The sequence below is a fragment of the Danio rerio genome, chromosome 3 (assembly GCF_052040795.2).
Source record: "Danio rerio strain M-AB ecotype USA chromosome 3, GRCz13ab, whole genome shotgun sequence".
NCBI lineage: Eukaryota > Metazoa > Chordata > Actinopteri > Cypriniformes > Danionidae > Danio > Danio rerio.
Genome location: NC_141023.1, coordinates 40,814,972 through 40,828,179, shown reverse-complemented (window position 1 = coordinate 40,828,179; position 13,208 = coordinate 40,814,972). Strand labels below are relative to the sequence as shown.

The following is a 13,208-nucleotide window of genomic DNA, read 5'->3' as shown; positions in this document are numbered from 1 at the left end:
AAGTTTATTCAGTGTGTGTGATTATCAGTCTCGGTGTACAAGCTCGGCACTTGTACACCGAGACTATACAAACTATACAAAGACACAATTGATTTTGTACTCTCTGCTTGGTCTGTGTCCGAGTCGTACATGTACAGCTGAATGCTGATCCTAGCTTAGCTTAGCTTAGCTTCACTCTCTCTTTCTGTCAGCCTGTCTGTTGCACACACAGAGCGTGGGAGCTTTTGGCTCCGCCCCCTTGGCGTTGGACGGTAAGCCGAAACTAATTTTCATTTGAAGCAACACGCCCCTAAAACAGCAAACTTTGTAAACGCCCCCAACATGACACTTTTTAACACATTATAATAAAAACATCTGAACTGTGTGTTGAACTGAACCTAAACTGCAACACTCAAAAGAACCATAATATTAATATTAAATCATAAAAAATGGGTAAACTATGTGCCCTTTAAATCATTTTAAACGGGTCTGAATTTTTCTATGTCCATGTAAAGCTATTTACAATCGGGCCAACATCCATCTTACTACCAATATATTTCAATAAAAGTGTTAAGAAATGTTTATTTTATTAAGTCTATTTGCATGTTAATTTGGTTTAATTATCTTCCTTACAATAACATTTGTTTTTAATGCTTTTATAAGGTTTTATCTTGACCATAAAAAAAAATCTTTTGTGTTTAGCCTTGTGTAAGTCTGAAATTCCATTCATTAAGGTCTTAAAAAGGTCCTAAATACGTCTTTAAAAGTCTTAAATTTGACTTGATGAAACCTGTAGAAACCCTGGGTAGGCTCGAAACATGATCAATGAGTCTGACACAGTAGATGTTTCTATCCTAACTTCAAGTGAAGTTTGCATAAAAGAAAAAAAAATCAAATGATAACTAGGGCTGCATCCTAAACCGCCTAGTACTCAGTAGGGACTGCATTTGAATGTGAATGTACTACTCAGCCATTAGAAAAGTACCTTCTGTACCGTATGAATGTGAGAAGTGTGAATGGAATTTGAATGTACTACATCCGCCTCATGTGACCTACCTGCGTCCGTTGCGTCGCTTCACTCCCATTCATGAATTCTCTCGCGGGCATCATGGGATAGTGCAGTGTGCATGGGATGGGCACTTCGGAATCTCGCCGGAAGTATTAAGTCATCCAGGTACTTCTCACATACGGATTTTCGAATTCTATGAATTCAGACATACTACTCAGCTCGCATACTGATTTTAGCATACTATAATGGAAGTATGTGGTTTCGGAAGCAGCCTAAGTGTGTTGTTAGAGCAGCTAACTGTAGTATTGGTAACCTAGTAACCAACAGTAAACAATGTTAGCATAATAGAGAGAGACAGCTGATTAGTCACATGGGTGTAATGTTATCTACATTAGAGTTCAGTTGGTAAATGTTTTTGCTTGTCCCATTATTCACATTAACCTAAACCACCTCAAGTACTGTAAGAATTTTCCAAATTAGTTTTTCCATCACTTTTTTTCTCATGAGATACTTTAAAATGCACATTTACACAGTGTGATGGAAACTAGAAGTACAAGAGTACAGATACCTGTTCATCACAGTTTCTTAAATGTTAATGTTCCATCTGATTGAATACTTGTCCAGTTCGTGTTTTATAACCAGCATTCAGTACTTATCGACTAGAACATTACTGTCAACTTTGCTTAGGGCCCCAGAGATACTAGGATCACCTCTGCCAGCATTAGGCCTAGTAGTTGGGTATATTTACACATTTACTTAATATTCCATCATACCAAAACACTATTTCTATTTACTTGCCACTGATTTATGGGATCTGATGGGCTTTAACAGCTTCCAACACTGTGTTAGTGTGTTTTCACCTCTGTTGTCGCTGTTTTGACACATGAGATCATTTGATGTTTCAAAACATGAAGCTAACAAAACATCATTTCAGCAGTCTATGCTTTTATTAGATTTTAATGTGATTTGGGGTTTTTTAATTTTAAAAAGGTTTAGTGATTAGCTTATTTTAGCAATTTGGGGTAGGCACAAACAGTACATTTTGAGTAAAGTCATAGGATTAATCTTAGATTGTCTTTTGTAGTTTGATGCTAATGGAAGCTATACAATACCTGACACAAAATGGGGTTTTGTTAACAAAGCTATTTTATGCATACCAGCCATAGTATTGTTGAAAGCACCCAGCAGGCACAGAACGCAATATGAGGTTGGTTTAAGTTGTTGGTTTGACATTGGATTTTGGTCACTTTCCAACACAACCTAAAATCAACCAAATATCAAGTTTAATGATGTTACAGCTTGATGTTTTGTAGACATTACCACTATGACATCTATCAGACGTTGGATTTTGTTTGTCATACCTAACAAATAAATGTCAATATTTGACATCAATATAAGGTTCATTTAAGACAGAGTCCCCAAACCCAAATTGGCGGGGGCCATATCAGTGACTGACAATTCATAGGAGGGCTGTTTTAACATTTTGTGGAAACCTGATGTAATTGATGCACTCAGACATTCTTCCCCAGAGTATCAAACCTCCTTCTCTTTGTTTCTTGTTTTACATATTGAAGGGGTAGTTTAAATTGCTATGAAAATACTACAATGTAATAATAGGCATAATAATAATTATTATTCTGTCCCAAACAAGTGTTGCTTAACCAAAAGTTTAACAGATAGCCTAAGACAGCAGAGTGCAATTTGGGTAACTTTAGCGACTTTACTGGCAATTGTTCTTCACAATATCATTCTTTTTTTGCCAACAAATCTAAATTAATGATACCATCTATGAGAAAATCTATTAATGAAACCTTTTGAACTGAATATTAGCAAAAAAATTTATATTTACACCACTAGCATAACGTGTATGCCATGAACATGTGTTTGCACAACAAAATACTGGTGGTATACAACCAATTATAATCAAACAACCCCTGAATATTTTCAAAAACATAGCTTTAGTAAAAATGAAACCCTTAGGACATATATTTTAACATTTAAATCAGCCCCAAAAATAATCTGCATGTGCGTTACTCTCGACCACACACTGAGAGAAACTGAAAGTAACCCGAATATATAAAACAGTACCTTAAATGTCCAGTAGGTGAGGGTCAAAACCACAAGTGTGTATGTGACTGCACAACAATGATAGTGATTCAAAAATATGTTTTGTTGGGCCGAATCTCGCCATATCAACCAAATATTAACGTCATTTGACGTCATTATTGAACATCAAAATAATGTTGTCCTGAGACACTGGCTAAACATTGATTTTTGGTCATCTTGCGTCATGACCTAAATCTAACGTATTATTAACATCTTAATATGTTGTGTGCCCGCTGGTCAGCTTAATGATTCATCAGTAATTTTTATTTAGTTTTTTTGGTGGGGGGTGTTATACTTATTTGTTCTTTTGATCTATTTAATGCACTCTTGCTGATTTTTTAAATTTATTTCAACCACAAATAAGCAAACAAATAAGTGAGAACATCATTATAATAGTAGGTATCATCAACATAATAATCAGATTAATAATCTTACTGATCCAAAACTTTAGTTCAAACTTTTTTTACAGTTTGTGCTAACAGTGCCTATTTGCTCTAGTAACTCTAATGTAAAGAAAATTATAACACACACAATGTGAAAGTGTTGTTCTATATATTATATTCTGTACTGTATAAAATGTTCTATAACGTTTATAGAAACTTTTTCAAGTGCATTTGTATCAATGCATTGCTTTACTAAACAAAATATCTTTGTACATAGTACACCCATACTTTTCAGCCATGCTGTCATCATCAATGTAGTCTCCATCATCAGAATCGATGTGTAAATGTAATGTCAGTATTAGCACGGGTGCATCTCATCCCTGCTGTTTTCCTGCGTTCACTAGTGCTATATTTTACTTATTATAGCCAGCTTTGTTACTGCGGCAGAGGCATACATTGATGTATGAGGCTGTGTGTTTTGTGCTTTACAGAAAGCCATTAAGATGTCTTTGTTGCAGCCGATTGGCAGCACAGAAGATAATTTCATGCAAGAGTAACAAAAAAAACTTCCATTATATTCTACAAATGTTTTTTGGCTATATTCATGAAGTCGTTTCCATAGCATTCCCAATTATGAAGCTGCATATATAATAGCGTCCCCTAACAAGCTACAGAGGATTTTCCTCTGGGAAACCTTTAAGCTTTGTAATAAAATCATCCCAATCTCCGACACCATGCATAGTGATGTTGCATTAATTCTTTATATGGAAGCAGAGGCTAGATTTAGCTGTGTGTGTGTGTCTGTGTGGGTTTGTTTGCCTGTGTATGCAAAACAGATACTCAGATCCTGGCCAGCGGTTCAGTGCAGATTCCACGTTTCACCCTGCTGGAGTCTGGCGGTCTGCAGATTCAACCGGTGGTGCTGCAGGACACGGGGAATTACACCTGCTACGCCGCTAACTCAGAAGGAGCGATCAATGCCAGTGCCTCCCTCACTGTCTGGAGTAAGAGAAAACACATCTGCTAACAATATTTACAAGACACAATCTGCATTTACACTTGAGAGAGGAAAGATGGCATGACAATCTAGTTTAATCTGGAAATTATGGCTTTTTTATTGCAGTTCCTAGCTTATGTTTCTCATTTTTAGCTCAGTCATGAAATTCTCAGAATTCAGATAGAAAAAGTTAAAATTGTGATGAAATCACTATTTTTTTTGGTGGGGGGGGGGGGGGGGGGGGGATGGGTGGTTAGTTTTGAGACATAAACAGTTGAGGCAGAAAGTTATTGGAATTAAATAAATAAGAATGTCAAGACAATTCAAATTTCAGAGGAATAAAGATATATTTGTGAGATGTAAACACAGAATGCAGAGGGAATTTAATATGAATTCTAAGATGTTAAAACCATAATTATGAGACCTAAACTTTAAATGAGGAGAAATTGGGAGATAAGAAGTTGACAACGTAGGCTCATTCTGAAAACGTAGCCCTATATACTTTTCTGAAGATCAAGAATTATGTGGCCAAAGGAACGTATGGCTGTATTTCGTCTTTAAAATGAACTCTACAGAGCAGTATGAAGCCGTTCCTTTTCGCATTTACCAGCTGACTGCTTACCTCTGTATGGACAGCTTTTCCGCTTTTACCTGTTTGTCCAGTGGCTCGTCAAGCCATTCGAGTCTGGCGAAGAATGGTTCCAGAAAGCAGGTAAGACAAAGCCAAAAAATAAAACAAACAAGTAAATTGCAGGGTAAATGTAGTCAAATCTGGAAACGTAGTAAAAATCAGGCTGTCCTGATTTTATTTCTGGAATGCTTTTGACAACAATGAGACTTGTTGGGTTTAGGAAAGTGGGTGGGCGGGTCAATCAGTGCTTTTGAAAACACTATCGGTTGGGTTAAGGGAAGGAGGAGGGTGGGTCAGTCTACCGGTCAATCTATCAGTCAGTCGACAGCGGCCTCTGGTACATTTACACGAGAACAAAAATCAAAACTGCAAAAAAATAGCTCTTGGGACATATTTGGCACTCTCCAGAAATGAATATAGGGGTACATATTCAAAATGAGCCTGGGTTGGAAGTTGAAGTCAATATTTGGGTCTGTGTTTAAATGCATTGTGCAATGCAATGTGGTCACCTATTCACGGTCTTAGTCCAGTTGTTTGGTGCACACCAAGATTTGGATGGCAATACCTTTATTGAAATGAACTGCACTAACAGAGCAATCACATTAGATTTAATCAAACTAAAGCCACACTGTAAAACAAATGCTGGGTTCCATACGAGCAATCTGTGTTGGGACAACATGAAGGAATTAAGTTGACTTGTTAGTTTTAAGTTAATTGAACATAAAACAATTAAGGTCAGCTCATTTTAAATAAATAGTTTAAACAAATAGCAAAAATTATTTGAGTGTGAACTATAACTATACTATAAACATACTTTATACACTTAATGAAGGGAATTTGTGGATTTAAAGCCATGGCAACTTCAGAGAAATGCATTAAAAATCACTTAGAACCATCAACATCAATTTAGCATAAGGCAATACGTTTTGCTTATGCAAGCAAGACCCCTCACATTTTCATGCAAATGTACTTGTTAAGTGGTAATATTAATATGATTTAACACAGTAATAATAATCAATTCAAACATATCATCATGAAAAATCATTGTAAAGAAACCACCACTAATTCAGTGCAAAAATGTGTCATTCTGAACTGGCCAAAAGGCAAAACAACAAACCCTCCTTTGCTTAAATAGATAAATAATTCAGAGCAGAACGTGATAAAGTGTTCTATGAAAAGCAGTTTCTCAGCGCAGCCTCGCGAGGTGATATCTGCAGCATCCAGACTTGTTATTACACGCTGATCAGCGCATGTAAAGTCCTGGCATTGTCTCAGCGGGAGGGAAATGCATTCGGCTGTTGACGTGTGAAGAGGCTGCGAGACACTGAAGCGTAGCGGCTTGCTTCTTGGAAATGTTGAACTCGTGCAGAATTAACGCTGTTGTGTTTTCTCCAAGGTCGCACATCCATATCCAGCCCACCCACGGACAGACGTGTCATCAAAGGGACCACGGCCATTTTGGAGTGCGGCGCAACTCACGATCCGCGTGTAGGGGTGAGGTACGTGACGACAAACAAGGAGTCCCGTTTCCACATCAGAGCCAAGAGATCCACATGTGCTAAAATTGAAATGTTTATTCAGCATGTTAGCCCACAGGCCTCGGATTTTGATTTAAAGTCCTACTTTAAATTCTGAGGAAACTTGCAAAACTCAAAGTTCTGGTTTGTGATATATGAAACTCAAAATTAATAGAAAAAGCTGAAATATATAGTTTGTAAATAATTTAACTCAGAATTTAGAGTATAAAGGCAGAATTTTATGAAATCTGAATTCCAGTTTTTATACACAAAAAATAATAATAATTCTGAGAAAAAAAGCTGAAATATAAGGCATATTCACAGAAAAAATGATCTGAATGGTGAAACATAAACTCAAAATTCAGAGATAAAAAAGGCAGAACTGTGAGACTTTGTGAAACTATTTTCAATTTAGTCACGAATGAGTAAATTATTATTGAGTATATGAGTATATTGAGAATGAATATATTATTATTCTTGAAAATCCTTTTTCTATTTTTATTTATTTTTATTCCATCACGAAAACAACTTACAACTTTGACTGTATTGTTAATTTAATGTTTCATCTCACAGGCCTTTAGGTTGATGCAAAGAAAAATTTGCACAGCTCAAAATTCAGAGGATAAATTGCAGACTTGTTAGATGAAAAAAAAACTCCAAATCCAGAAGAAAAAGCTGAAATGTTCAGAATTTAGAGTAAAAAAGGCAGAATTTGTACAGAAATGTTAGCAAATTTAAAAAAAACTGAAATTTTAGTACATTACCTCAAAGTGGCAGAATTGTGAGATGAAACTCAAAATTTTGAGGAAAAAGCAGAACTATATTCTATATAAACTCAGAATTTGAAGTAAAAAAAAAATGTTAGAGTTTAAAGGCAGAATTTAAAAAAATCTGAGTTCTGAAATGTAAACAAATAATTATCAAATCTGAGAAAAATACAGAAATTAAATAAGATTTCAGATTAAATTAATCTGAATGGTGAAACAAACTCAATTCAGAGATAAAAAAAGGCAGAACTGTGAGACTTTGTGAAACTATTTTCAGTTTAGTCGCGAATGAGTAAATTAATGTAAATGAATTGTGAAAAATGTGAAATGGTTGTGAAAAAATGGTTAAGGGAAATAAATATGCATTCAAATTTAATCAGAATTGCAGGATGAAGATTAAAAATGATAAAATTGCAATTTAGGATTATGAGAAAGGAATTCAGATTTGTGAGGTTAGTCGTAATTAACTTTTTTATTTATTTTTATTCCATAACAAAAAAAACTTTAAACCTTGATTGTATTCTTAATTGAAAGCATCGTCTCACAAGCCTTCAAGTTAATCCAAAAAAATGTGCACAGCTCAGAATTCAGAGGAAAAATGGCAGAATTGTATGATAAAAAAACTGAAAATCCTAAAGAAAGAACTGAAATGTTCAGAATTTAGAGTAAAAAAGGCAAAATTTTTACAGAGATGTTAACAAATTAAAAAAAAACCTTGAAAGTCTACATGTACTCAAAATGGTAGAACTGTGAGATATGAAACTCAAAATTTTGAGGAAAAAGTAAAACTATATATTATGTAAACTCTATGTAAATTTAACTTTGTAAATTTAAAGGGTTTACATATATATACTATCTTTGCAGCAGCAGCGTGTTATATTCTCAGATGTCATGTCTGTATATATGCTGGCAGATTCTATAAGGGCCCACGCTGTTTGGGCTCCAGCGATCAGGGATAGTATTAGGGGCACAAACGACCCAAAGCCCAGCCCCGGCCACTGTTCACTACACCCCCTCCTATTTTTTATTATTTTTTTCCCTCCTGTACCTTCTTCTGCGACAAAAGAAACATGTCATAGGGCACATGGCAGCCAGCAGCGCCCCTGGTGGCAGGTCTTGATACTTGCTCTGCCATAATATTCAAAGCAGCAGCATAGCAGGTCTATACCGCCAAGATCAAATACATCAACATTGCCATAAATATTTGTTCATGACAGAAAAGCTGAAATGTATATGAGTAAAAAGGGCAGAATTTGTACAGCGGTGTTAGCAAATGTATTTCTTTAAAACACAACAAAAGTTAAATTAAAAGCCTTGAACTCAGAATTCTGAGGAAAAAAGGCAGAACTTTGGTACATAAACTCAAAATTCAAATGAAAGATTACAAAATGGTGAGATGTAAAATCTGACTTAAACTGGAAAAAGTCAGAAATGTGAAACAAACTCCAAATTTGTATATTTTATGTGGAAAAATGCAGAATTGTGAAACATTTTGAGTGTAATGACTAAATTAATGAAAACTAGTTATCAAAAATAGTAAAAAAAATTATTGTGAAAAATAAACTTGTCTGATAAAATGTGGATTCAAGATAAATAAAATAAATTTAGGATAACGATAAATAGTCCGAAGTTGCAATTGCTTTTTATTTTTTGTATTAGTTTCATTCAATGACAAAATCCACATCAGAGCTCACAGCTCCACACGCACTTTGATTGTAATGTTAATCCAACATGTCAGCTCATGGGCCTTGAAGTTGATTCAAAGCTCGATCCGCAGTGCTGTACAGTTAATTCCGAGCTAATATGCTGGATATGGGCGTAATGAGGCAGCGCTGTGTTCTGCACTCCCCCTGTGTCAGTTTGACTGTGATAGAGTTCTCTTCCGCTCACCGTCTCCTTCGCTTGGCAGGTACGTGTGGAAAAAGGATGAGGAGTTAGTGAGCCACTCCAGAGGGGGGCGTATCAGCCTGCAGGAGGGCTCCCTGCACATCAGTCAAACCTGGTCCGGGGACATCGGCAACTATACCTGTGATGTCATCTCTGAGGCCGGCAACGAATCCAAGGAGGCTCGTCTGGAGGTCATGTAAGTGACTTGGCTTGCCTTCATAGCGAGCATTAGGCTGACTAATGCGGCACGCTGATAGATGCGTGTCACCTTCCAGATGCATGTAGCGCTTCATTTTTCACCCGCCAGCTTTTGAAGTGTGAGGACGTACAGTAAGCCAAGAGCAGAATATATGCTGGCTCTCGAAAACCTTTAACCCTAAGCGTTCAACTTTGTCTTGCTACTCGTTCCACACCGGTTCTGTTGTAGTTATAAATGATGCCTCAAATCATGGGGCTTGTTGAGGTGAGGTATTATTCTTCTTTTCTAAACTGTCAGGTTTATGACTATCGGCTGACGGGGAAAAGAAATAACACAGACAGAAAGATCATTGAGATGTAGGATGACAGCTATAATGATAACTTTAGCTATAATGTTTCAGCAATTGTGCTAATTATACAGTCTACAACACTGCTATTACTGCAGTGATGGGAAGAAAGATCGTATTTATTTGGAAATCCTAGTTTCTATGGATTTAGCATTATCTTCTGGAGTTTTTGTCTAAATTTCTGATGGCATGACTATTTTAATATCGTCCTGAACATTGATTATAGGGATAGTTCAGCCTAAAATAAAATCTCTGTGATCATTTATTCTCCCTTCACTTGTTCAAAACCTATTTCTTTCTCCTGTTGAACACAAAATGAATTATTTTGAAGAATGCTGCTACAGTAGGTAGCATCCACTGACCTTATGTATATTATGGAAGTCAATGAGTTCCATCAGCCAGCATTCTTCATAATGTATTCAGTTGTATTCAACAGAAAAAAAGGAAACTCATAAAGGGTTAAAGTTCTCGTGAAATGCTTTGAAATGTGCATTTTTTATGTAATCTCAATTGAAACATGACGAAAGAGAGGGACTTAGAGTAGCACCTTCCCTTTCAAAAAACAGCCAATAGTGCTTTAATCAGTGCTTTGCCGAGAGGGGTTTGGATGCAGACATGGTGCAGTGCAATCTGAGCTGCATCCAATGCTTTTTAATGGACTCACCTAACCCCACCCCTAACCCTAACCCCCCTCGCAGTGACGTCACTCGCTCCATTTGAGTGCATTGTGTCTGACATTGCACAGCTGAGCGATGCAATCTTAGCTTGCATTATAAAGGCTGCATCCAGATGCTTTTGGCTTTGCCAGTGATAGTAGTTAAGCTCAAGCACATTGAGTAAAAAGAAAAAGAGAACCGTCTTGAAGAGGATGGGGCATGTCAGATACTACACTACCTGCCAAAAGTCTTGTCACCTATCCAACTTTTAGGAACGTCAAATAATAACTTGACTTCTAGTTGATCATTTGGTATCAGAAGTGGCTTATATGAAAGGCAAAGGCCTTTAGATTACGCTTATTTTACCAAAATAAAAATGAACATGCCTTGATTTGATTAGTAAAGTAAGGTCTGACTTTGCTTTGACCAAGTCTTGTCACTTAAAGGAAATAAAGTCCAGTATAGAATATAAAGTCATTGTGCAGTAAAAGCATTAATATTGTGTATGACTCCCATGAGCTTGGAGGACTGCATCCATACATCTCTGCAATGACTCTAATAACCTATTAATGAAGTAATCTGGAAAGGCAAAGAATGCCTTCTTGCAGGACTCCCAGAGTTCATCAGGAGTCTTTGGATTCATCTTCAATGCCTCCTCCTTTATCTTATCCCAGAAATGCCCAATAATGTTTATGTCTGGTGACTTGGCTGCCCAATCCTGGAGCGCCTCTTTGCTTCCAGGAACTTTGATGTGGAGGCTGAAGAATGAGAAGGAGCGCTGTCCTGCTGAAGAGTTTGCCCTCTTATGTGGATTGTAATGTGATGGGAAGCACAGATGTCTTGATACTTCTGGCTGTTGATGTTGCCATCCATTCGGCAGATCTCTTGCATGCCTCCATACTAAATGTAACCCCAAACCATGATTTTTCCTTCACCAAACTTGACTGATTTCTATGAGAATCTTGGGCCCATGTGGGTTCCAATAGGTCTTCTGCAGTATTTGTGATGTGAGGGATGCAGTTAAACTGATGATTCATCTGAAAAATCTATCTTCTGCCACTTTTCCAAATCATCAACTAGACGTCAAGTTATTTGTTGCTCTTACAACTGGGATTGACGAAAAGATTTTTGTCGGGTAGTATATATTGAGCATATTATAGGTCAGAAGATTTAATGAGGAACTGTAAGCAAATATGAGGTGATGATCATTAAAGTTGTTGACCCATTTAGGTGGAAGTGAAAAACCGGAAGCTTTGGATGTTTCGATCTTTAAATGTTGTCACTGTTTTGAAGCACACTAGCTTATAGATATCCTTAAGACTAACATACTGATACTAGCACCTAAAAAACTTTCTTTTAAATTCACAAGAACTTTAAAACCAGTTAATGGTGAGATAAATTTCTTTTTTTGGGTGAACTATCCCTTTAAGCTTTCATTTTCATGTCATAGAAAAGAAGCAAGGCTTTCATTAAAGCACAAAACATCACATCTTTTTGATTTTGCTTACAAAAATGCCCCATGTCCTCTGCATAAAAATAGACAACCTGGAAAACTGAAGAAGGTCTTGCTTTTATGTTTAAGTTTGTTACAAGCCGTTCACTAATTGGTAATTAAAAATGTATGTGCACATACATATATACATATACATCCTTGAACAGTCTTACGTGTAGCTACTTTAAAGGGTTTTTTACCAGCAGGCCAAACAGTTTTGAACACAAGCAAAGTCATTTCCCTCCGCTGCCTTATTTGCAACACTCCCATAAAGCTATTTCAATCAAGCAAGATCTTATCTACATAAATAGGGAAATACTGAAATCTCATGTAGAAATCTGCTTGCCAAAATCACATTTAAATGACATGACTCAAATCAGCAACAACATCTGACATTTCCCGTAAATGTTGTTCCTTATGCTCGGATCGAATTTAAAATTGTATATTTCACATTAATAAAGCCAATGCACATGTGTAGCTCATCTCTGACTGTTTCTATGGGAACCAGGGCTTCTAACAGCAGCTGCAGTGACTTTACACAATTAGTAATTGTCTGTTTTTATGGTAACACTTTAGAATAATGGTTCATTAGTTAATGTTAGTGTATTTATTAACATTAAGTATGAATAATCTTCTAATAAAAGTGTTTATTAATCATAGTTCAACTTTAACTTATGCAGTATTAAAATCCAAAGTTGTGCTTGTTAACATTGGTTAATGCATCGTGAGTTAACATGAACTAATGTTATTTAGCTTAAATAACGCTACTTAATGTTAACAAAGCTATAACACATGCAGTACAAATTTTTCGTCCATGTTAATAAATTCAATAATTAACATTAATAGACCATTATTTTAAAGTGTTAGTTTTTATCACTATTTATTAGGATTTATTTTATTGAAAAAGAAAAGACTCAACAGAAATTTACACAAAAGACAAGATGTACACATGTGTAGCCAAATTCATGTGCATAATACCAAATTTGCGTGTATAAATTATTAATTTATTTCACAAAAACAATTTACGTGCACATATTCATAAACCTTTCAGCCAATCAGATGAGTGCTGTACTCGATGTGACCCACTCTGCACACTCTTGCGCAGTCTGGGAATGGATAGTCTTATATCCTATATATTACTAAAGCACAACAACAGCTTGTTTACGTTCATTAGATATAACGGAAATTACGTTTTTAGTCAGTGAAAGACAGGGAGTTTAATAGTTCAGGCTTGAAGCC

The 13,208-nt window shown here is 36.1% G+C and overlaps 1 protein-coding gene across 6 annotated transcripts in view; it reads left to right on the top strand.

Moving 5' to 3' along the window:
• The window catches only part of sdk1a (sidekick cell adhesion molecule 1a), a 534,220-nt gene that overhangs the window by 358,638 nt on the left and 162,374 nt on the right, over positions 1 to 13,208 (top strand). For all 6 annotated transcript variants that reach the window (XR_015481051.1, XR_015481050.1, XM_087244896.1 and 3 more), the window contains 3 exons: positions 4,314 to 4,481; positions 6,502 to 6,604; positions 9,299 to 9,472. Coding sequence is in view for 4 of the 6 variants with exons in the window: in XM_087244896.1 (XP_087101022.1) it covers positions 4,314 to 4,481; positions 6,502 to 6,604; positions 9,299 to 9,472 (445 nt within the window). In the remaining 2 variants the exon portion in view is untranslated. The remainder of the gene's footprint in view (positions 1 to 4,313; positions 4,482 to 6,501; positions 6,605 to 9,298; positions 9,473 to 13,208) is intronic.